General features: G+C 44.2%; 1 protein-coding gene across 4 annotated transcripts in view; it reads left to right on the forward strand.

Moving 5' to 3' along the window:
• OGDH (oxoglutarate dehydrogenase) overlaps positions 1–24,110 on the forward strand; it is a 97,341-nt gene that overhangs the window by 6,208 nt on the left and 67,023 nt on the right. For all 4 annotated transcript variants that reach the window (XM_037837251.1, XM_037837253.1, XM_037837254.1 and 1 more), the window contains exon 2: positions 8,695–8,943. In XM_037837251.1, the coding sequence (XP_037693179.1) occupies positions 8,722–8,943 (222 nt within the window). In that variant the 5' untranslated portion in view covers positions 8,695–8,721. The remainder of the gene's footprint in view (positions 1–8,694; positions 8,944–24,110) is intronic.

The following is a 24,110-nucleotide window of genomic DNA, read 5'->3' on the forward strand; positions in this document are numbered from 1 at the left end:
AGTCTTCGAAGAGCATGCTGAGATGAGGCCAGACTGCATCAGAGTGGGCCTTTGTCCTATCTGGCTGAAATCTTTATAAGCAGAGGAAATTTGGGCACGGTCAGTCAGAGGAAACCAGAGGAACACAAGGAGACAGATCGCCATGTGACTGCTGGAAGATGCTAGAAAGCCACCAGAACACTACATACTTTGGAGAAAGCATGGCTTGGTGATAACCTTGATTTTGAACTTCTAGCTTCCAGAACTGTGTGGCAATAAATTTCTGTTTAAGCCAACTAATTTATGGTATTTGTCATAACAGCCCTGGCAAACTAAGACACTTGGCATGGATTTTCTTAGGTTTATCCTGTTTGGGGTTCACTCAGTTCTTGGAATCTGTATGTTTATACAGTTTACCTAGTTTGGGAAGTTTTCAGCTTTTATTTCTCTGAATACTTTTTCAGCCTCTCTGTCTTCCCTCACTTTCTGGAACACTGATGACATGAGTATTAGATATTTGTTAGTAGTCCCACATGACCTTGAGGCCCTGTTCATTTTTTTCAGTCTATTTAATCTTGTTCAGATTGGGTAATTTCTTTCATACTGTCTTCAAGTTCACTGTTCTTCTGTTCTTCTGTCCCCTTCATTCTGCTGTTTTAACCATCCTTTAATTTTTTTTTTTTTTTGGTTATTGAATTTTTCAATTCTAAAATTCCTTTTTGTGTCTTTGTATCTTCTAATTCTTTTCTGAGACTTTGTATTTTTCTTCCGTTTCAAGCGTGTTCACCGTTGCTCATGGAAGCATTTTTTTCCCTGCAATTTTATTGAGATATAATCACATACCATCATTCAAAGTGCACAGTCAGTTGTTCACAGTATCATTATATAGTCGTGCCTTCACCACCACAATAAACCTTTGAACATTTTCATTACTCCAAAAAATAAAATAAAAATTAAAATAAAAAAGAACATCCAAAACATCCCATTCCTCTCCCTATTGTTCATTTACTTTTTAAAAAATACAGTTTAATTGAGATATATTCATACACCCTACCTACCGTCATCCAGTGTACAATCAGTTATTCACAGCACTACCCTACAGTTGTGTGTTCATCACCAGAATAAATTTTTGAACCTTTTCCTTACTCCAAAATAAAAACAAGAGCAAAAAAGAACACCTAAATCTTTCCATCCCCTCCATCCCACCCTATTATTCATCTAATTTTTGTCCCCATTTTTCCACGCATCTGTCCATACATTGGATAAAGGCAGCGCGAGCCATAAGGTTTTCAACAGTTACACTATACAATCTACATAGTTATAAAGCCGTCTTCAAGAATCAAGATCACTGGGTTGTAGTTTGACAGCTTCAGGTATTTCCCTCTAGTCATTCCAACACACTGAAGACTAAAAGGTGCTATCTATGTAGTGCATAAGAATACCCTCCAGAGTGACTTGTCAACTCCATTAGAAATCTCTCAGCCACTGGAACCTTATTTGGTTTCATCTCTCTTCCCCCTTTTGGTCAAGATGATCCTCTCAATCCCACAGTGCTGGGTCCAGGCTGATCCCCAGGAGTCATTTCCTACGTTGCCAGGGGTATTCACACCCCTGGGAGTCATGTCCCACATAGTGGGGAGGGTAGTGCGTTCACCAGCTGAGTGGGCTTGGGGGAGGGCCACATCTGAGCAACGAAGAAGCTCTCTGGGGGAGACACTTAGGCACAATTGTAAGTGGGCTTAGCCTCTCCCTTGCAGCAACTAGCCTCACAGTGGAAAGCCCCCAGATCGAGGGCTCGGCCCACTAAATTGGCAGTCCTAAACGTTTGTGGGAAAATCAGCAGTAGCCCAGGTGGGAAGTCCAACACTTCCACATTTCTTCTCAGTTCCTTAGGGGGCCTCGCAGATATCATAGAAGCATTTTTGTGATGGCTCCTTTAAAATCTTTTTCAGGTAAGTCTAACATCTCTGTCATCTCAGTGTTGGCTTCTGTAGATTAGTAGATAAGTAGTATGACGGGTGATCTTTGATAGAAACCTAGGAGACTCTGGATCTTATTTAAAGCTTGTTATAGCAGTCTTCCTCTGACACTGCTGCCTTGTTACTGCCAGTGGGGTAGAAGTTAAGCTTCCCTTCTGGCCTCCTGGTGTCTGTGGGTGAGGGCCTCCTCATTACTGCTGGGTGGAGGTAAGAGCTCCAAGGCCCCCTTAGGCCTTTGCTGATAACCCCACTCCTGGGAGTGGGAGGGGTGCCTCCTTACTGTGGGGTGTGGGTGGAAGGCCAGGCTCTCCCTGTGGTCTCCACTTGCACTGTGGTGGGGGTGGGAGGCAGGGTGGTGGTGAGGGCTGAGTAATACTTTGCGGGGATGAAAGGTCCCCACCACCCCACTCTGACACCACTGGGTGTGGTTGGGGCCACAGTTCCTCTGTGGCGTTTGTCTAGGGTGGAGCCATTGCCTAAAAGTTTTCTGTGTCACTAAGTGGCTCCTTTCCTGGTCCTTTGGGTGGGGCTTTGCACCTGTTGGCATTGCTGAGTGGCCTGCTTCTCCACTCCCTAGTCTGGGATATACGTGGCAAAGGGAAAGCTCAGGGAACTCACCCTGCCTTTCTCTGGGTCCTGAGGACCCTAGCCCTCCTGTCTTCTCTGCACGTAATGGCTAATGTTTCTAGCTGTACTTAGCAGTAAACAGAAGTAACTAAAGCATATTGGTTACAATATGCTTTAAAAAATTTTTAATAAACTTTGACAAAGTGCCTTGCCTTCCATAAAAGGTTAATAATTTACACCTCTAACCAGCACCATTAAAAAGTGCCTGTTACCTGTCCCTCACCTATGCATTTTGTGGTTTGGCTCACCACAGGCGTGGGCACCTGAGCAGATGAGGCCCTAGCTAGGGAAGGCCCAGAACATCTTCAGTCCTGTGCATCCAGGCTTGTTCTGGGTTCTGCTTTTCCAGAGGCCTAAGTCCTTTCCAGCTCTCAAGGTGTATGATTCTGGCTAGATAAATGCATGCTAAATTATAAAGATAGTCTACTCACTGAGCCTCATCCTGGGGAAGAGCCTGCTTTCCTGCACTTTGCTTGGACATCTGAAGGACCCAGAGCCTCTGCTGATGGGAAGGTGTCCCAAGGGGTGTTGTGCTATATATTAACGGACCCTGATATCACAAGTGTCCCATTTGTCAGCAGTGGCTTTTACTGCATTACATTGAAAACTCCTGGCTTTGCAGGAAGAGTGTACATAGCAGGGACAACTGAAAGTGGCAGTGGTGGCTGCCAGAGCAGATATCGCAGAAACACCAGAGGGGTTTTGTGATATTTGCAATCAGTTAGCTACTCTGCTTCATTAAACACTGATGGGACACATTTGGCCACTGGACTTCTGATGGGCTTCCCTCCCAGCTTCTCTAAGATGACATCATTCATGCTAAAATGTCTATTTGGGAATTCCTTGGAAAGCAACTGTAGGTAATTCCGAAGGCTTATGGAGAATTTAGAGGAACGCATAGCAATGAATAAAAACTGCCTTTAAATCAACTTCATAAGCATATTTTCTTTGATGTTTTGGTTTAAAAAATTATGAATATCAATGGTACCAAGAGCATGCCATTGACTGGAAATTCCTATTAACTGGCACTTATACATCAATCAATAAAAATTAAAATCATGTTAAAAAAAAAAGTCTGCTAACTCCATAGAAGATTTGGAAGACAGTGAGAAATTAGAGAGTAAGCACTGTTCTAAATTAACTTGTGTTTATATTTGTCTTGGGGTAGCTTAACTTTTCTAATCGATGTCATGATTTGTTCTCTTTCCTGGTGGGTTGTAATTCGTAAGTCATAGAAATACTTTTATTTTATGCTTTCATGTTTGTGTTATAATTACAAAACTCTTTTGAGGTAGGTGGGAGTGATTATTATCTCCGTTTTATGGCAAACAACTGAAGCACACACTGAAGTGTTTACGTCTCATACAGTTAGTGTCAACACTGTCTCTGGATGCCCTGCAGGATCAATAATTGTTTCTCATCTAGTAATGACAGAATACCTCTGCGGGGTAAAAATAGTCCTCATTGCCTTCCTACCCCTCTATTCACGTTTAATCAGGTATTATGAGTGAGAACTGTCAGTTGTTTGAGATTGTCAGGCAGTAAGCGAGAATTTAAGTCTGTACTCTTTCTGTCCATGTGTACTTTGAATCGCTACTAAGACGAAAATAATTGCAGGCTAGGAGTAACAGCCATGGGTATGTAGCAAGAGTTGTCTTTTTGAGTCATCATGAGGATCTTGATTAGAGAGTTTGAAACCAAGAAAAAGAAAATGGAAAATATTTTCAAGATGAGCTGTTGTTCTTTTAAAATGGTTGTCAGGCAACGCACATGGGGTAACAATCACTTAATGATGCATGATCTTTTCCCTCAAAGACCTGTTTGCTGGGACAGTGTGCACAGGCTGTTTTGCCAGACATTGCCTTTTTAATTACCCCTCTACCTAGACCACATTGTATTGATAGGCGTAAGTAGTCAATTTATTTCTCAAATTCTACATGTAGGAACTTGGAGATGGGTCCTCAGCTAAAATGTTTCCTGCCTAACTGGGGAAGTTCCAGGCCGCAGACCTTGAGGGCTTCATATTTCATACTAAATCATATTTCAAAATACCGTTTCCTAAGGACAGGACGTTTAACCTTTTAAACAGTTTCCTTTGATTTTTGCTTTTTAGTTTATCTTATTTTTTCCCAAATGTAGAGATTTCTGCCTAGTCTTGACATTAATGGATTATAAATAGTGTCATTTTGTATGCATGCTTTGTTGATACTGATGGATTCACGTACCTTTTGTCCTTAGACATGTTCTTTTTTTAAACAACTTTGAGATGTAATTCATATACCATACAATTCACTCATTTGAATTGTACAACTCTGTATCTTAGTATACGCAGAGGGTTATGGAACCATCAGCATAATCTAGTTTTAGAATGTTCTCATCCTCCCTAAAAGAAACCCCACACCTGTTAGCACTTGCTCCCCATCCCTCTCCCTCCCCCAGACCTAGACAACCGTTAATGACTTATTGTCTCCATGGATTTGCCTATTCTGAACATTGCATATGAATGAAATCATATAATATGTGCCCTTTTGTGGATGCCTTATTGCACTTAACATAATGTGTTCAAGGTTCATCCACAGTGTAGCGTGTGTCAAGAGTACATTCCTTTTTATTGCCTTATTATATCTAGGTGTACGGATGTCCTTCATTGTGTTTATCCATTCAGCAATTGATGGGCATTTGGATTGTTTCTACATTTGGGCTAATATGAATAATGCTGCTGTGAACTCTTGTGTATACACTTTCGTGTGGATGTATGTTTTTATTTCTCTTGAGTTTGTACCTAGGAGTGGAATTGCTCAGTCAAATGGTATGTCTATGTTTAACTTTTTGAGAAACTGCCAAAGTGCTTTCCAAAGTGTCTGCACCATTTTAGATTCCAGCCTGTAAGGTATGGGGTTCCAGTTTCTCCATATTCTTGCTAACAGTTGTTATTGTCTGTCTCTTTGATGGTAGCCACTCTAGTGGGTATGAAGTGATATCTCTTTATGGTTTTGGTTTGCATTTTTCCAGTGACTAATGACATTGAGCATCTTTTCATGTCCTTATTGGCCATCTGTATGTCTTCTTTGGAGAAATGTTTATTCAGATCCTTTGCCTATTTTTTAACAGGGTTATTTGTCTTTTTATTATGTGAATTATAAGAATTCTAATTTATATATTCTGTATACAAGCCCCTTATCAGATATATGATTTCAAATGTTTTCTCCCATTCTGTGGGAGAAAATTTTGTCTTCTCAAAAGTTTTAAATTTTGATTCTCTAATTCATCTTTTATTTTTTTATTTGCTTATACTTTTGGTATCATATATAAGAAACCATTCTCTGACCCAAAGTCATGAAGATTTACTGTGTTGTATTTAGAAGTTACAAAACTTGTAAGAGTTTTACAGCTTTGGCTCGTACATTAGGTCTTTATTGATGTTGAGTTAATTTTTATATATGGTGCAAGGTAGAGGTCCACATTCCTTCTTTTGCATGTGGCACTCCAGTTGTCCCAGCACCACGTGTTGAAAAGACTGTTCTTTTCCGTATTGAATTTTCTTGGTGCTCTTGTTGAACAGATGTATTCTTTTAAGCCAAAAATCAAAATGCTTTCCTGAAAGTGTTTGAACGATTGAATGTCCCTGTCAAATGATGTGCTGTTCTTGGAGTTGATTTTGTATCTGTCAAAGAACCCTAGAATTGGATCTTCAGACCTTGTGTCGATAGACCAGTGGTTTTCTTTCTTTTTGTGTGAGTTTTTAATACCCTTCCCCAACATTATGAAGAAGAGAAAGGTGAAGGGTGGGTCATTGACCAGAATCTGAAATGTAAGTTTAGCCAGAGCTAGCCTGTCACCTCTGTAGGGTCCATCATCTTAGGGACAGAGAACACTTTTCCTGACCATCCGTGGGTGGAGCAGGGAGGCTTTTCTGCTGAGTCATTTCAACATTGCTAGCTGTGCTGCTAACTGCTGGGCAGCACTGGCCTATTTGCCAGACTCAGTGACTGCAGATAGCTAACGCTCATGATTTATTTGCAAGATCATATTGAAAGAACCCTTCAGCAAGAAGGAATGAAATGAGCAGTTCTGTGGCTGGTAGCATAGTGCTTGTTCGTTGGGTTATTGCAGCAACCTAAGAATAGAAGGTTGCTGCTGGATTCTAGGAAGAAAAACTCACTCAGAGATGATCAGGGAGTTTTGAGTTGCCTATGTAATAATGACATTTACCAAAAAAAGATTGTTTTCCTTGGGGTCCCAATAATAAATGAGCATTGAAAGCAGCAATAGTAATATTTTTGCCATCAACTTTAGATCTCTTTGTCTGCCTTAAACTTATTAATAGAAAAATCAGAGGGTAGCAGGGAGAACTTTTGAAATAACTTAAAACCTGCAGTTTCTCAGGTAAAAGAAAACCCAGGGATTAAAATTGCACCTTATAACTATACCCAAAATGAATTGCTTTTTCATATGTAATTTTTCAGGAGCAGGTTTTTGTTGGTTCAATTAGTTTTAAAGCACCTAGTCTGGCTTCTCCTTCTGGCACCCCACCTTTCTCCAGCAGAGGAGCAGCCCCAGGAGAAGTGGGACTCAGAGCCCTCTTGCTCAGCATCTCTTATGTGTACCTGATCCTCTTTGGGCCAAGAGGAAGGATGCATATAAGTAATGTAGAAGCGAGTTTTGTGATTAATTTCTGGAGAGTTCATAGCCTGTTTCAGAGTGTGACCTTCCTTCAGGGTAGATGTGAACATGGGATGTCGCTCCAGCTTCACAGGGGGCACTTGCTCACGCACACGTGCATTCGGTGTGAGCCCAGCAAGCACCTGGTTGGGAGGGCTCCCTGCCTAATGCATCCAGTTTACAGGCGAGGGCAGGGCAGCTCGCCGTGGAGGAAAGAGCAAGGACTCTGCAGGCAAGAAGGCTGGGCTCTGCTGCTGCTGACAGCCAGGTGAACTTGGGGGCATTTAAAGAAACTGAAGCTCAGAAAGGTTATCTGTAAAACGGAAGAGCTGATTCCTTCCTTGTAGGGAGATGGGGGATTTACCTAAGAGTTATAACATGTCAAGTTGCTTGCTGCGGAGTGGCACCGGGGTGGGTAGACATTTAATGATTGTCATATGTCCTTTTCTTGCTCATCTGTGTAGGGCCCACATGTTCCCTTGCTCATGAAATGTGGCTAAGCTCCGTTCCTGGCACTCAGAATCCCCGACAAGGCCCCTCCAGCTGACCTTCACTGTCCCCTTCCAGCTCAAAACACTTCTTGTTCTTCTCCTTATGTTCCTTCACATTTCTCCATCTCTCTCCTCTTACTGTTCTTCCATTTGTAATGTCTTCTCTTGGCCCCTCCCCTTCTCGTCCAGATCCTTCCTGACCTCCAAGGCCCAGCTCTAAGCTGCAGCCTCCCAAAGCCTTCCCTCAGCTGTCCTCTCCCTCCATCCCGGAAGGAATAACCCTTTGTGGAATTTTGTCAGCATTTTCTGTTCCTCTCCAAGCACTTGGTACTTTCTCTATAATATTCTTTCCTTTTTATGTTTTTTTCCTCCTCTACCTCTCTACCAGAGATAAATTATTTGAGGACAAATTATTTTTCTCATTTCTCTGTATTCTCCAGAATATACTCTGAATATAGCAGGTGTGCAATGGATTGTGGCCAGATTAGAAAGTGTCTTTCTCATTTTGCAGTTAATCCTTATCCTTCATCCTTGTTGCCTTTTTAATACTTGTTTTACAGAATGTATGCACTTAACAACCTCATGTGTTTATCCTTACTATGATAGGCTGTACCTCCTCCCTCAAGGTGGAGGTTGGACTTTGGTGTGACGGCTGTAACTTCTGCAGTGTGTATTCTCCCCCACTCACCCCTGTGTCTAGCACAGTGCATTGTGCATTGTACATGCTGAACTGTTGGTTGGTTTTGGCTTGACATCGTCACCGCTCTGGGGCACTTTGTGGCATGAGCTGGGGCACTAAAGCAGATGGCTCCCTGTTGCAAATAACATTTACAAATGAAAATCTTTCTCCTGAATAATCAGAAGCTGGTGAGGTTTTTTTCCCCAGTGGCTTTATCTCCTAAAATTTTCTTTTTTCCTTTCCATTTCTTTCTCTTTTTTTCTTTTTTTTTATACAGGCAGTCGTGAGAGGCTTCAAGACAAAAATGTTTCACTTAAGGACTTGTGCGGCTAAGTTGAGGCCGTTGACGGTTTTGCAGACTGTTAAGACATTTTCACACAACAGACCAGCAGTAGCTAGGACTTGTCAACAAATTCGGTGCTATACTGCACCGGTCGCTGCTGAACCCTTCTTGAGTGGGACTAGTTCGAACTATGTGGAGGAAATGTACTATGCTTGGTTGGAAAACCCCAAAAGTGTACATAAGGTAAGGCTTGCCAGGATCCCGTGTCTGGTATGTTGGTGGATGCCGATCGGCAGCTCCAGGTAAGTGCATGTGTCCTGAGGAGCCCGCCGGAAGGGAGGAGCCTGGAGGTTCAGCATTGCCAAGCTCTCCTGCATCAGACCCAAACGTGTAGTTGTCAGGACCGGGCCCAGCAGAAACAACGCTCTCCAGTGGTGCTTTCCAGTCCTGCTTGATGTCTGCCGAGCTCAAGACCGTTGGTCCCTGGAATAGACAACTTTTCTTATCCTTGCGAGAATACAAAGAACCACTTGCACCATTTCCAGGATCTCACTAAGGGCTGCTCTGAAGGAAAGAAAACTCCTGGAAAAGAATGGATATTCGTGAGCCTCTTATGTCCTGACAGTCCTAAGAAGACCCTTTTATATCTGAAATGTCTTAAAATAACCTCTTGTAATTTCTGTATAAATGACATTTTAGATAATTATGTTCAAGTTTTTCTCCTGTATTTGAAAGTACATTCCTCAAAGATTTCTTTCTAATTTCTCTGTATTACTTATGAGGCAAGGGCACTTCCCATAAGCTCCCCTTTCTTTGCATGTTTGCTTGATATAAACCATGCCTAGTGACAGATTTTTTTTTCCCCTAACATATTTTACTGATGAATATTTATAGGTCTTAAAGTCACTTGTTGATCTGCAGGTGAAGTTGCTAGCCTAATGGAAGGCAGTGTAGTGTACAATGTAGTAACAAGAGGTTGGATTCCGGAATTACCCACCCTCCTTGGGTCTCATTCTTTGGGTTGTTGGGAGGGTTAAAGCAGAATATATGTAAGATACTTAGCACAGAGAAAATGCCCAACAGATGCTGGTTATCATCACTATTAAATTGGCCTTTTCCTTACTTTTGAATCTTGGAGTCTTATCAAAAGGCAGCTTGCTTCCACTGGGCCCCTGTGAATAAGCTATTTCTTGCAGTTTTAGTATCACTGAAGACTGGGTACGTTTATGGGATGGCTGGTAGCCACCAGGTCCTGCTTTGTCTGAAATGCCACCCTTGGTCTGAACTTCACTGTTCAGTGATGGAGGGATCTCACTGAGTCCTTCCCTGTTTCATGGCGCCCTAGGAGCTGGGCTGCTCTCGGAACACGGTTGGACCTTGAGACCTGGGTTCCTTTAAGAGGAAATCTGAGTTTTAGTGCTCCAGTCTATAAACACACTGACTACCCTGAAAGTAATGCCCTGGGAAAATGGTCCCCGCTTTTGTTATGTTGAATGTTAAGAGGTTTCAGAAGACAACTCACATGAGCTCACCATAGAATAAAACTTGGGTTTCAGAGACAAAAGGCTGTTGTCTGGTGCCCAAGTGTATTCCTTTGTCTTCCTTTTCTCAACCATGAACTTTTTTGGAACCAACAGAGTTATTTTAAGTTATACTTGGTTAAAGAGATAAGAGCACCTGAATGACAACACATTGTTGTATGCAGGAAAAAAAATACAAAACAAAGCATGTACTTATGTCAGGTGCTTGTGATTGCTTAAAACCAGGAGACTGGTCTTTGGGTGGTGGATGTAGACTATAAACCATTTGACTATAGTGCTGTTAAAAGTCTTGCTGAAACTGTCAGAGCTGCTCCTGCTGGAAGCCTTTTGAAAAGTTTGTTGATGTTTTTCTTTTAATTAGGGCATAATAGCTGCATGTTTCTCAGACCCATGGATGTGTAAATGATTTTGTTTATTTGTTATTTTGTTTTGTTTTTTACTTGGAATGTATTTTTCCCACGTCGTGGGTATTTTTCCCACATCATGGTAAATGAAGAGAACCCTCGAAGACCAGAAGGCCTTGGGAGGGACTTGTGGGCTTGGGGGTGGATGATCGCAGGGCCTGGCTCTGTCCCAGGGGAGGCACAGGATGACAGAGTGAGGTTTTCTGACAGGCACTATGCCTACCAGCCAGGGCTGACTCCTGTCCTTGAGCTGCAAGAGACTTCCCCATATAATAAGAAAATACGTACAGATCACTGGGCCCAACTTTTTGCCCTGATTTCGGGTGCAGTAATTCTCAAGTGGGTGTTGTGTCAGAGTCACACACATTCTCTTGTAGAGGGCCTTTAGAGAGAAGTGACAGGGATGGCTTCAGTCAGTAGACAGATCCTCCGTGACCCTGATTGCACTTTGTGCCCACTTTGGAAGCCCTCAGCCTGGCTAAGGCGACGGTCGCCTTGTAGGGACTCCATCCCTCCTCTTCCCGCCAGACAGTATGGCCGACCACCTCTTCAAGTTGATTTTGGCCTAAAACATGATATATGTTTGTTTCTCAAGGGGAGATGATCCATAACTTTCATCAGATTTCCAAAGGCACCTGTGAGCCGCCAAAGGTTAGCCTCAAAAACAATTCCTTTTATTGGGAGTTCTTCATTTGTGCTCTTGTTTTAGAAACAGGTAGTTTAGCCAGAGAGATTAAAATCAGAAATGCTGTTGGATTTAGATAGATGTTCTTTCTCATTTTTCATTTCCATGTCAGAAGAGGGATGCTGAGCTCTCTCTCATGAGGCCATGTTCCCCACCTTCCCTGCTTTATGCAGTCCCTCCCCTCCATTTTGCAGAGGGCTTCTGGGAACTGCTAGGACTGAGTTTCTTTCTTATCCAGTGGAAACGGAGCAAACTTAGCATCTTTTGTCGTCTTCTTTCCTAGGACTATTTTTAAACTTTTTGTTTTGCTCTTTCAGCCACACATGGTAGTATAGAGAAGAGTATAAAATGAACCCCCATGGGGATATCTGCTACCCTACCACAGCAGGGGACTACATTTTGCCAGTCTTTTAAACATTCCCCACTTGCTTTTTTGTTTGGTGGTTTGCTTTGGGTCAGGAAGCCCTCTGGAGTATTTTAAAGCAAATCCCAGACCTATGCCATTTTGGCCAGAAATACATCAGTGTGATTCTAACTGATAGGGCATTTTTTTTTTTTTTTTTTGTAACCACTGTGTTGTTACCACACCTCATAAAATTAACTGTAATTCCCGAGTGTAATCAAATTCTCGGACTATATTCAAGTTTCTGCAGTGTCTTAAAGCTGCCTTTTTGCATTTGGTTTTATGACTTACAGTTGGTTGGTATATCCCTATTTTTAAAGAGAACTTTTATTTTAAAAGTGTTGAATTGTAAAGATGATGTTTGTGGTAAAGTATGCAAACAGTGCAGAGCTGGAAGTTCTTTATTCACCCCAGCTCCACTTCCCAAAGGTAATCTCCGGGAACAGTCAGTGCCTTCTGCTTCCTTGCCCCCCGTGACCGGTTAACCGGCACAGCCAAGGGTCCTGCCCATGAGTAGGCCTCTCAGCCTGTGATTTTCTTCTTTTTGTTCCTTAGCTGGGTTCTCTCCTAGACTGTGGTGTGTTCTCCTGTCTTTTCTTTGTAATCTGGTCTCTCTGTGCTCCATTCTTATATACCCTGCTCAAACACAACTGATCGCTTGACATCCCTGATACCAGCCTTCAGCAGTGGCCTGTACCAGTGAGCATTTAAAGCCTTCACTCGCTAGGGTCTCAGCCGCATTGGGGATAAGCTAATTGGTTACCTCATTTTTGTTTATGCCTTAAAAACACTCAGAGTCAATGCTAAATTATCATTAATGTTTAAGACCAGACAGATAAAATTGAGAACTGATGAGCCACTTGTCTGGCCTGGACATGGGTCTCATGTTATTTAGTAAGGGACCTGTGCCCACCTGCAGGCATAGCCGTGGTGCGTAGTTCTTCCCTGGCCCTGCCAGGTTTAATAAGGTCAGTGTAGCTCCCTTGGTTGCATATACTAGAGGTGGTGGGAGAACCTGGAGCCCCATTACACGCTGCCACTGCTTTCCTTCTCTGCCTGCTCGGTTCTGTCTTTTCTTGGGCTTCTTGTCTATTTTGGTTTTCCACAACCTTCAGCTGTACCTCTGTGCTCCCTTTCCCTGTTCTGTGCCTTTTTTGACCCCTCTGCCCATCTTCCTAAAACCTGGCTTCCTGTCCTTGTTGAAGTGATGTCCCTCTCTTTGGGCTTCTCGTTTTAAGCCTGTAATTAATTTGTCAGGGTAATAAAAAGCCTTTTGCCCACACGTGGTTGCTGGAGGAGTGAGGAGGAGCCCTGTACAAGCATTTGAGTTGTAGATACAAGATGATGTCAGCTCACACCTCTCAGGAGCAGGCAGACAGGGTGAGCTGGAGACCTGCCCACGCTGCCATGCCTGCCAAGGCCATTTTGCTGCTTCCCTCCGTGCTCATGAAACAGTCCTGTTTTCTGTAAGCGAACCAGCTGGGTGGAGGAAAAGCAACACACACACATTGTCCCCAGTCCAGGGTGAGCACCTGCCTTCCCACTCTGCAGCTTTGGTGCTATGCTTGCCTGGGCTGTGCTTTTAAAACACAGGCCCATGGGTGTGCCCCCAGCTCTGTCCCGGCCTGGGCGGCTCCTCCCGTGGTGGGGGGACGCGACTCCAGGGACTTGATCTCAGTTCTCTAAGTCACTCTCGGTGCCTCCCTCGGCACCAGGTGTGGGTGTGTTCCCCAGGTGTCATCGGGCAGTACAGGGGCCCCACCCAGGAGAGAGAGCACAGGTTGCTGAATATGCTGACTTTACAAAGAACAACTGTTTTCAGCAATCTGTTGAGCACCTTAGTTAAATTTATCTCTGAGAGGAATTCACAAGGCATTTTAGGTAATGACAGTTTGTTGCCTGGAGTACTGTTTGAATACTTTAGTTTCTTATGTGATTGACTTAGGAACAAAACAAAAAAATACACATATTTAAAGTCCATGGTATATTTAAATGGTATTTGAGCCATCAAGGCTGTTTTTTTGATGTTGCCCTTGATGTATCTACTTCATCTGTAAGGAGGAATCTCAGTGGTGGTGACTTTATTTGTTAAATCCATTGAACCGGCTGAGGTATCTTCCCTAACTTGAGCACAATAATTTACTCTTTTGGGGTTAATATTCACAATTCAATTAGCAAGATAAAATTAACACTTTAGAAATATTAAGAAACCTGAAATAATGTCTTGACTTTTATTGGTATAGCAGCTTGCAGTTCGGTACGTAGTTTCACTCTTTTATTCAAGGACTGTATTGGATGGCTGCTACGTGCCAGGAAGTGGACTGAGATAAATCGAGTAGTCCTGTGCCCCAAGCACACAGTCCAGTGGGACAATTAGATCAGTTCAACAACAGCTGAAATAGAGAGGACCCAGAAAAGCTTCCTGAGGGAAGTCAGGTATGCCATGTTCTGAGGGTAGAGAAGCAACCTAACGTTGGGACAGGGCATTCCATGCTCAGGAAAAGCACAGGTAAAAGCAAAAAGACATGAGAGCACCGAGAAAGGCTTTGTAAAGACTGAGTGAACCCTTTCAGGGGTGATGGGTGGGAGGCTAGGGGCCAGCAGCCAACAGCAGTGTGTGGAGGCAGCAAGGAAAAACCGAAAGCTTGAGTTGCCACATAAATACAAGATCAAGCAAGTTACTCCCCTCTCAGCAGGTGGAAGGAGAAGAGAATTCGGGGACGTTAGTGCGGAGGGAACAGTCATAGTAGAAATTGGGTCCCCAAGAAGGTTGGGGGGAGGGAAGGATTAGTGGCAGCAGAGATCCAAAGATAAGACCTCAGAAGATCATGATTTAACTAAAAACACAATCGGCAGAGAGAGGCAGAGCAATCTATAAACTGAAGGGGCAGACTTTGAATAAAGGATTGCCTGAATCCTTTGGAGTATGATATTTTAAATGATTATCCTTTTGTACTGTATTTTAAGCAAAAACATATATATATATATGCAGTTCAAAGAAGGGAGTGGGAGAAAACACCTTAAGGGGAAAACAGACACCCAAAGCTAAAAAGGAGCAAATGGTCACTAGAGGATTGGCTCATCTCTGAGAACAGGGCAGTGGGTTCCCTTCCTGGAAAGCAGGCATCACACATACCACGGTCACCAGGGGCTTTCTCCTTCTCCCTCTGAGGAAGTGAAACAAGTACTGTTTTTAGGTGGAGAGTAGAGGTTCCCAACATCTCCTGCAGTCCTAAACTGGATGGCTGTGAGGAGTTTGACCTGGAGATACGAAAGGTTACTAAAATAGCTGGTACCAGTTTTTTAAATGAACAAAGCCATCACATCATAAAAACAGCCTATTGAATCTCTAGGTTACTTGCTTCTCTCTCCCTTCCTCATTCAGAGCTTCTCCTGGAGGAAGGTCTGGAGATCTTATGGGACTCTTACCTAGCTCTGCAGCATCTGTGATTTGGATTGTGAAGTTAGGAAATACGTCTTTTAGAATGATTTGCACAGATGGGCTAAGGCTCCTTCACCAAGGGCTGCCCAGTACAGCTGTGGGGGCATGAGGTGGTTCTGTACAGCCTCGAGACTCGGGAGTCTGAGAACAGATGAAAACATGTTGTCAAACCATGGAGACTGTGTGTTTAGATTGCAGGACAGAGAGCAAAGCACGGTCATTTTTTGAGAGTCATGTCAAAAAGAGTATTAAGACAGAGGTCACTAGGTATCTTGGATATAACCTCTTCATGCTTGTAAAAGTGCTGTTGCAGTGAGCGTTTGTATAATAAACCACCCCAAACCTAGCAGTTTAAAGCAGTGACAACGTTTCTCTTGTTTCTGGGGGTGGCTGGGCGGTTCCCCTGCTGGCTTTGCCTCCCTGTCATGTGTTACGGTTGGTGCTGGCTGATGCTTTGCTCACTGGGTCTTCTCATCCTCCGGTAGCTTGGGGCTGCTTCCTTACCTGCTCTTGGGGCAGCTCCGGACAGGAAGGGCGGAAGGATGTGAGGAGCAGAAAGTCACTTTGCAAAGGGACATTCATACTGAGTGGGAGAAATCTGTGGCTGGGAAACAGCCTTCTACAAGTCCTTTTTTGTAATTACCCAATAGAGTTACTACCTTCCGTCCGAAGCAAAGTCCTCCTATCAGCAGTTAGATATAGTTCTCTTATCAGCAATTGTCATAGGGCAGAGCTGAGGCAACTTTTCTTTGTTAATCTTTATTTAGAGACAGAGGATAGTAAAGATTATTTGGAAAGATTGGCTCACCTGTACTATACATACTTTTAAAACAAAACCATGGATGTGACTGAGTGTAAATTCATGTGGCTTCTTTACTGCGAAGAGGAATACCTAAATAATGCCTCAAGTTTTCATTGGCTCCAAGTATATTATCCTTGTGATAATTCAGATAGGATTCTTTCTCATGTTGCACAGAGTTGTTGAATCATAGGTGGATTGGTGAAGGAACTCTGAACTGGGGCGTGTAACCTGGCTCTGGAGCTGGCCCTAGCTTTAGTGGCGATGACTTGAGCAAGCCCTGGGGCTTCCAGGTCCCCTGCCCTGCCTGTCAGTCAGAGGCCCACAGCCCAGCTCTAAGCCAGCTCTCTCTTTTGAGAGTTACGCCTAACCTTAAAGCAAAAACCTTTTGCTGCTGCATGATGGTTCTGTAAAACCACAACTTCCCTAAAACGAAAAAGAAAAAACAGTGCTTGCTGAATGTTCTGTGGAAGTGGGATCTGTGGACCTCATCCACACTTGAGTGTGTTCTATTGGAAGATTTTCAGTGCAGGAGGGTCCAGGCAACTACCCCTGGGGAGTCTACAGTCTCATTCCTAGAGTGTTTTCAGGAAAGGGTGGGTGCCCACAAGTCAGACATGGCTTTTTGGACAGCATGGGAAGGGGAGCAGCAGAGACCTAGGCCAGCCTTCTTGTGTTTACAGGAAAGAAAATGAATCTACACAGTATTTCACTGTGCCCAGTAACCTCTAGTAGGTACTATTTCTCCAAATTCCGTGAGCTTTTGGAAAGCATGTAAAATTGGCCAATGGGCTTACTGAGCTGAAAGTGCCCCTTGGTGGCTGAAGATGACATGCCTCCCTCAGAGCCTTGCCAGGCCTCCTCACAGAGCTGGGGACCCACGTCATGTAGGGGAGCAGAGCACTTCAGCAGCTGAGTCGCTGGAGTTGGCATGGGGAGATGGGCACCTTTGCCTTTTCATTTATTTGGCTGAATAGAACAAACCAAGCAGGCCTTTGTTTCAGGTTGCCATGAATCAAAATCCTTGGTAACTTGTTGCCTTGTGTTTCATGTATACATATACAATATACATCTACATATATGTGTATAAGACATTAGAAAAATGAGTGTTAAGATCAGAATCTAATAAAGATGATTGTCCGTGACGCTGCTGACCCAGTGTCTGACTCTTGACCCAGCATCACTCAGTCACAAGCTGTGTGGTTGCCTTTGAGCCTGGGGTTTGGCTCATTAAATGAGGAGACCCATTTATGTCCACCTCCATGACCTTCCAGGGTTATTGTTTTCTTTGAGTCCTCTGTGAGGCACTCTGCAGAGATGCTGTGGGGGTAATTAGGATGATGGCATGTCCCAGATCCAGGTGAATGTTGTGTGGGGTGAGGTGGAGGAGGGGAGGGCAGCCTTAGGAAGGGCCTCTGGAGCAGTCTTTGGACGAGAGGAAATGTTAGCTTGAATTGATCCAGAACAAGCCAAAGTACTAGAATTGGGGAGCTAGAATAAGCACTAGTAACCTTATGGTTAGGCAGATCATGTGCTTTTGGGGTTTTGATGCCTCCTTTGTAATTTGTAAAATTAGTTGCCTTCTCTCCATTATAGACTCTTGTGCTTTTTTTTTTTTAGTTTTTTTATTGAGATTGTTCACATACCATACAATTATCCAAAGCTCCAAAGTGTACAATCAGTTGCCCCTTACCATCATACAGCTGTGCATCCTTCACCACAATTAATTTTTTTTCAATTTTTAGAACATTTTTCATTACTCAGTAAAGAAATACAGACCAAAAAAAGGAAACTCAAATCCTCCCATACCCCTAACTACCTCCCCTCCATTGTTGAGTCATAGTATTGGTATAGTACATTTGTTACTGTTGATTTAAGAAAGTTAAAATACTACTAACTGTAATTAGTTTGCAATAGGTAAATTTTTTCCTTGTATGCCCCTCTATTATTTTTTTAAAAGTTTCAGAATAGTATTTAATTTTCACATATTTATAGTCATCTTATTTGATATCACAAAATAGTAGCTGTGTTATAAATTTTACAGATGAGAATACTGTTGCACTATTCTCACCATACTTAGGTTGCAGAATGAATCTGAATACAGATCAATACTTCCCCTTCTTCCTCCTTTGTATATTTACAAGCATGACTACATATAACCCTTGCTATTCGAATTATTTTTATCTGAACCAAGGAACTAAATGCATTGAGATAATTTTGTATGATTTATAGGATAATAAACTGTAAACTATTGTGCTTTTGAGATTGTAAAAAGCTGTGCAAATACAGGAGTGTCTCATTAAGTAGCCCACGCCCATTACTTTTATAGACTAGAAAACAGGCCCAGAGAGCTGAAGTGACTGCCGTCACCTACCTTCCTTAACTTGGGAGAGGCAGAACCAGGGATTCAGGACCTAGTTCGGTGGTGGCAGATGGGCAGGGGGTGGTGAGAATGACTCGTGTAAATGGCCGCGTTAGATAAGGTGCTTGGAAACCGTACCGTGTTCACAGGTGAATGGTGATTGGCCTCTTGGAGACCTGTCGGGGAGGGGCTGGCTGTTGAGACTGAGTGACCCAGCACCAGACGATGTGTTTGTCATTCATCTGGGAAGAGGGTTTGTGCTGCTGCTCAGAAAAGCAGGAGCTCCTGTGCAAAGAGCATTCTCTGTTGTGACCTTCACAATTGAGGAACTTGGCCCCTGAGACCTCATCTGAGTCCGCTGACTTAATAAACAGGGCAAAGTCTGTTTGCCTCATTGAACGCTGATGTGGGTGGGGAAAACAAATTGATCCCCCGTCAGACATCAAACACCTGCTGTTGGTCAGCACCTTTTTGAGGTGAGGCGGAGCTTCTGGATCTGATGTGATTCTCCCTCCACCGGATGCTCGGTGCCTAGAATGCTCGTGTCCTGCACCTTCCACGAAACCTTTCTGGGAGCCACGACCCTGTGAGGATGTCTGAATCCCGTCTCAGTTTAACCTGGCTAGTGTTCGCTGAGCACCTACTCTGTACAAAACACTGTCCTAGATGCCTTGGGATGTTCAGAGGAGAACGGAAAGTGTTGCCTTTAGAGTTGACTGTCACGGGGGAGAAAGGCTACCACGAGGGAAGCATGGGGATGTGCAGTGCTTGGAAAACAGATCTTCATATATTACGGTTAAATGTTTTTAAATATCGAAAACAAAAAGTAGGGTTCGGTTTCCTTTCAGCCAGAATGTTACACTTGAAATCTCTTAAGCTTTGGTTTAACTCATTTCAGCAGCAAGTAATGACCTTAAAATGACTCTAACAGTTCTTACAATATGAAATTCAACTAACCTTTTCATTTAACCTGTCAAGTTAAATGAAAAATAGGGAGCAAAACAGAAATTTTCCCTAGTATATAAGGGTGTTAGAAACAGTTTGTTTTCTTTTTGTTCACATACATTTTAGTGTGTTCATTTGAAACATTTTAAGGGAATCTTAAGTTTTAATTGGTCGTAATTGTTAAAACGGTCATGACATGGATTTTTCTAAATTAACATTATTGATAGCTTTATAGTCAAGATACATGTACAAATTTCATGTGCACCCGTGATATATATTTCTTTTGGGGTTTGTTCATCCTGTTCGGATAGTGAAAACTCTTACACAAATAATTTAGCCTTTGATATCTATAGCTTGAATAGACCACAAAGTGGGACTTTTCAGTGTTTTCTCAAAAGGATTCCAGTTCAAATAACTGCAAGACATCTTGTGTCCTAAGATGAACATTTTGCTTATTTTTTTTTCTCATTACACAGTTAATATCAGTGGCAGTTTGTTGTGGTCATAACTTATTCTGGCAACACCATTCCTTAGGGTAAAGCAGATAGGAAAGATTTTCCCCAGTGCAAGGAAAATCATCTGGGTCAGTTACAAAGTCAAAGGGATTGGTGTCTCAGGACATTCTTGAAAAGAGGTTTCAGCAGTCTTCAGATGCTTTTTCCTTTTCTTCTAACTGAGCAGTCGCTGCTCTATTCTCTTCTGTTCTCCATCTGTGAAGGTCACTCACCAGACAGCATGTTTACCTGCGGTCACTGTTCTCTTCATACAGCATGGGCTTCTTGGACATCTTACAAGCTGCTCCACCGCTTACCAAGTGTTTCAGCAAGATCCCCTCGGGGATCTCTTGCCAGTGTAGAAAGTCAGCCTTCTGGGAGGCAGGTGCTTCCCTTCACCCCTTCCTCTGGCCCCAAGATCTCTGCACCCCTTCAGGCGCCTCTTTTCCAGCAGCTTGCTGCCACTTGAATGTAATTTCCAGCCTTGCACACCTACTTGAACATTTTAAACTTTTCCCCCCTTTACCATTGGCTTCATCCTCCAGGAATCAGGGAAACTGTCTCTGTGTCTAGCCGAATGCACTTTCAAGGCAAAGCAAGGAGACAGATATTTTCCTTTATCAGTTGTGCTGCAGAGGCAAATTCAGAGGTTGGGGAGGCACGTGACATTAGAGATTGGGCTGGCACCTGTTGCCTTTTTACTCTGAAACTGGGGTAGCTGCATGGTAGGTGAGTAGTTAAAATCTGAAAATAAGAGAAGACTCATTTTGTGTCTGGCAGCATACAAAAGTTACAGGCAACCCTATAAAGTAAGCACTGATTTATTCTACTCTTACAGGTGAAGACCTAGACAGGAGGGGAAGTAGCTTTTCCATGGGGTGGTGCATGAGGTGGAGCTGGGGAGTCCCGCTGAGGCGAGCCTGGCTCAGAAGTGCCTGAACCAGGCCCTGAAGCCCAAGTACTGGGCTTCCCCAGATAAAGAGGCCCTGGGTAAAAAGCCATTTCTAGTTCATGGAACTTTGTCTGTCTTCAGTCTTTTTGATGGTGATGTGCTATTAAACCACATTTGCCCCATTAGCCAATCAGTGCTTTCTCTTTTTCACTCCTACTTTGTCACTTGAAATATTTCCAGAAGCAGTAAGTGGGTAGCCTTCCTTTAAGTCTTTTTAAATGGTGAGAGCCTCATGGTAAAGCCAGTTTTTCTTGGTGGTGTTAGTTGACTGATTTCAGCACATTTATTGAGTGCCTACTATGGGTGTAGTCACTGGCCCTGCCCACATGAAACACATTGCAGGGAGCTCAAACAAAAGAGCAAGGGATGAGTGAGACTCCAAGAAACAGAAAACTCCGCTAGGACAGCTGAAGCAAGCAGGGGTTTCTTTTTCTCATGCCACCAGCACAGGCTCTCAGGGACTGTTAGGGGTACGAGGGTCACCTCCTAAGTATGTGTGTCTGTCTTCATGCTTGCCACCTCTCTGCAAGATGGCTGTTGCACCTCCAGCTGTCACATCTACATTCCAGATAGGAAGTCAGTGGAAGAGGCCAAAGGCTTTCTTTTCTTGAATACTACTTTTTATCTGGGAAGGGACGTCCCCGTGCACATCGCTAGCTGGCTGGTTGCTGACCAAGGGAAATGACTGCTTTAGACTAGTCTTGTTTTAGCCAAAGGGGACCAAAGGCCTGGGGAGAGGCCTTTCTTTGCTGGCTACAGACAGCTGGGCTGTAGGGGCAGGGACGTTGTTTTTGGGAAGTTGTTGGAAAGAGAACCAACAGCAAATAAATGTAAAAGTAAAATACAAACTTGATGTAAGTGTTACGAGGGAAACGAGGCTGAGATGATCAGAAGTGGACTCACTTTGGCTAGAGGACTCACCACTCTGAGGTGGTGACAGAGCTAAATGTTAAGGATAATATGAACTAGCCTCATGAAAGAACAGGGTAGAACGTTCCAGGTAGAAAGAACAGCAGATGCGAATCCCTGAGGGAGGGAAGGAGTTGGGCATCCTCAAGGAACTGAAGGAGCAGGGTACCAAGGCATGGTGAGATGAGGTCAGAGAGCCCGGAAGAATGTGAAGCGAGGGAGTTACGGGATCTGAGTTACGTTTAGCTGCAGACCCACCCTTTGAAAACTAATGGCTCTGGAGATTTGATTGGAGGGGACTGGAGCAGATGTGAAGAAAACAGTAGGGCACTGTAAGAGTTCTCCAACTGATGTGAGAGCAGAGGGGAGGGAGAGAAGGAGATTTGAGGTCATCTGGGGACTACAATTGCCAGGACCTGATGAATTGGATGTTGGGTGGGGAGCCAAGGAGGGCGGAGTTGACTTGGTTTTCTGATATGAGTAGATATGGGTGTGGTGGGTTTGGAGAGAAAAAAAATAAGGGTTCTGTTTTGGATGTATTGAATTGGAAACGTAGATGGAACAGTCAGGAAGAGGAACCGATAGACCCAGGAGGATTGTGAATCTGGGGCTCAGAGAGGCTTGGACAGGAGAGAAGTTTGGGGAGGCAGCAGGAAAACTATGGTTTCATAAATCCATTGGTGCTGGTGAAGGTGTGGAGAGGAGCCACGTTGAAGCCTTGTGCTTCTCACCCACGGGTTGGGAAACAAGCAGCCAGCAAAGAGGATCAAGAAGGGACCACAAGGTGCAGCCAGGTCAGGGTCAGAGGAGCTGCAGAAACCCAGGAGCTCTTGATGCCCCTAACACATCGAGAAAGACCAGGGACCTATGTCTATGAGCTTTGGCATCAGAGAAGTTGAAGGTGACGCCATCCCCGTCCCCGGAGTCTTCAGTAATGCGGTGGGTGGAGCCTGACTGAGCGGCCTCAACAGTGACAGGGAGAGCATCAAAGTCCTGGGGTCCTGGGAGTGCCTCTGAGCAGAGCAGGGAAGGAGCAGTGTTGGAGGAGGGTAGAGCGACAGGGATGGACTTGTTTTGTTTTTAAATTTAGGATGGTTTATTTGTGGCTAGGAATGATTCTGTGGAAAGGGGAGATTGCGGTGCTTTGAGTGTGGGAAGTCTTGGTGCAGGGGTGAGAACAAGTGGGATCTAGAAGCCCAGGTGGAAGGCTGGCCTTTGGGCTGGAGGAAAGGAAGACTGTGTGTGTGTGTGTGTGTGTGTGTGTGTGTAGTGTGTGTGTGTGTGTGTGTGTGTGTGTGTGGCCCCCCTGGAGGAAAGGAAGACTGTGTGTGTGTGTGTGTGTGTGTGTGTGTGTGTGTGGTGTGTGTGTGTGTGTGTGTGTGTGTGTGTGTGTTTGTGTGGCCCCCCTGGAGTCAGTAGGAAAGAAGGCAAGGAAGTGGAGGTTCAGGCCGGGAGAGAAGTGACCTTCCAGGGGTTGGGAGTGGGCAGCGCTGGAGCCTGTGTGGCCTGGTTTCCTGCTGAGCACCTGTGGGTTTGGGAAACATGAAGGCCAAATAATGACCTTCAGCTTGAAAGCTTTCTTTTAAATCAAGTTTTTTGAGGTCTGACTTACCTATGTTAAAATTCACCCATTTTAGGCTTGCTGTTGGCCAAATCTTGCCAGATATATGCAGCCACATAACCACCACAGTTGACAAAGAACATTACTATCCCCTCAAATTTGGAAACCTTTGAGTGTGACCTGGTGACCGCACAGTCTTGCTGTGGCTGGGTGCCCCCGCCCCCCGGGTCCTGGGGCAGGGTGGTGCTCCCCAGGCCAGCCCACATCTGCGGGGAGCTGGGCAGCGCACAGGGTATCGTCCTGAAAAAATGCATTTGGAAGGAGCTGGCTGACCTCAGTTTCCCGAGGTAGGGGTAGTGTTGGAGGTTGGGTGTTAAGGAAAGGGCGGTGGAGGCTGCATTCCTAGCATATTCCTTCCCAGGGATTCCCTGCAGCTCTGCAGTACCGGTATGAACCAGTTTTCTCTGACCGCCTCCACCACCGGCAGAATTTTCGTCAGTACAGTTGTCCTCAGCCAATTGAAAATCACCTGGAGTTTTATCCTGAGCACAAAAGAAGGTCAGAGAGAGGAGGCCCGATAATCAGGATCGCCTGACTCCCTCCTGCCCTCTCCACTCCGCGGGTCTGGGCCAGAATGGGGTGTGCAGCCTTTTGTCTCCAGACCTGTGGTCTCAGGGCTGTCCTTGACCTTAACCCCAGGCCCCCGAACGCCCCTGAGGTGGAAACGCCTCTCTGTTTATTCCCGCGCCCAGAGCTTACAGATTGTCCTTTTACTGGGCTTGCTTTGTCTGGGACAAGCCAGGGTCGGAAATGGTTGGTGTTGGCACTTCATAGCACTGTTACTGGACCAAGGCGGTGGATTCTTTTGCCCGATGTGCTCAAATGACCAATTCCTGAGACACTGGGGTTTCAA

This window comes from Choloepus didactylus, chromosome 5 (assembly GCF_015220235.1).
Source record: "Choloepus didactylus isolate mChoDid1 chromosome 5, mChoDid1.pri, whole genome shotgun sequence".
In the NCBI taxonomy this organism is placed as follows: Eukaryota; Metazoa; Chordata; class Mammalia; order Pilosa; family Megalonychidae; genus Choloepus; species Choloepus didactylus.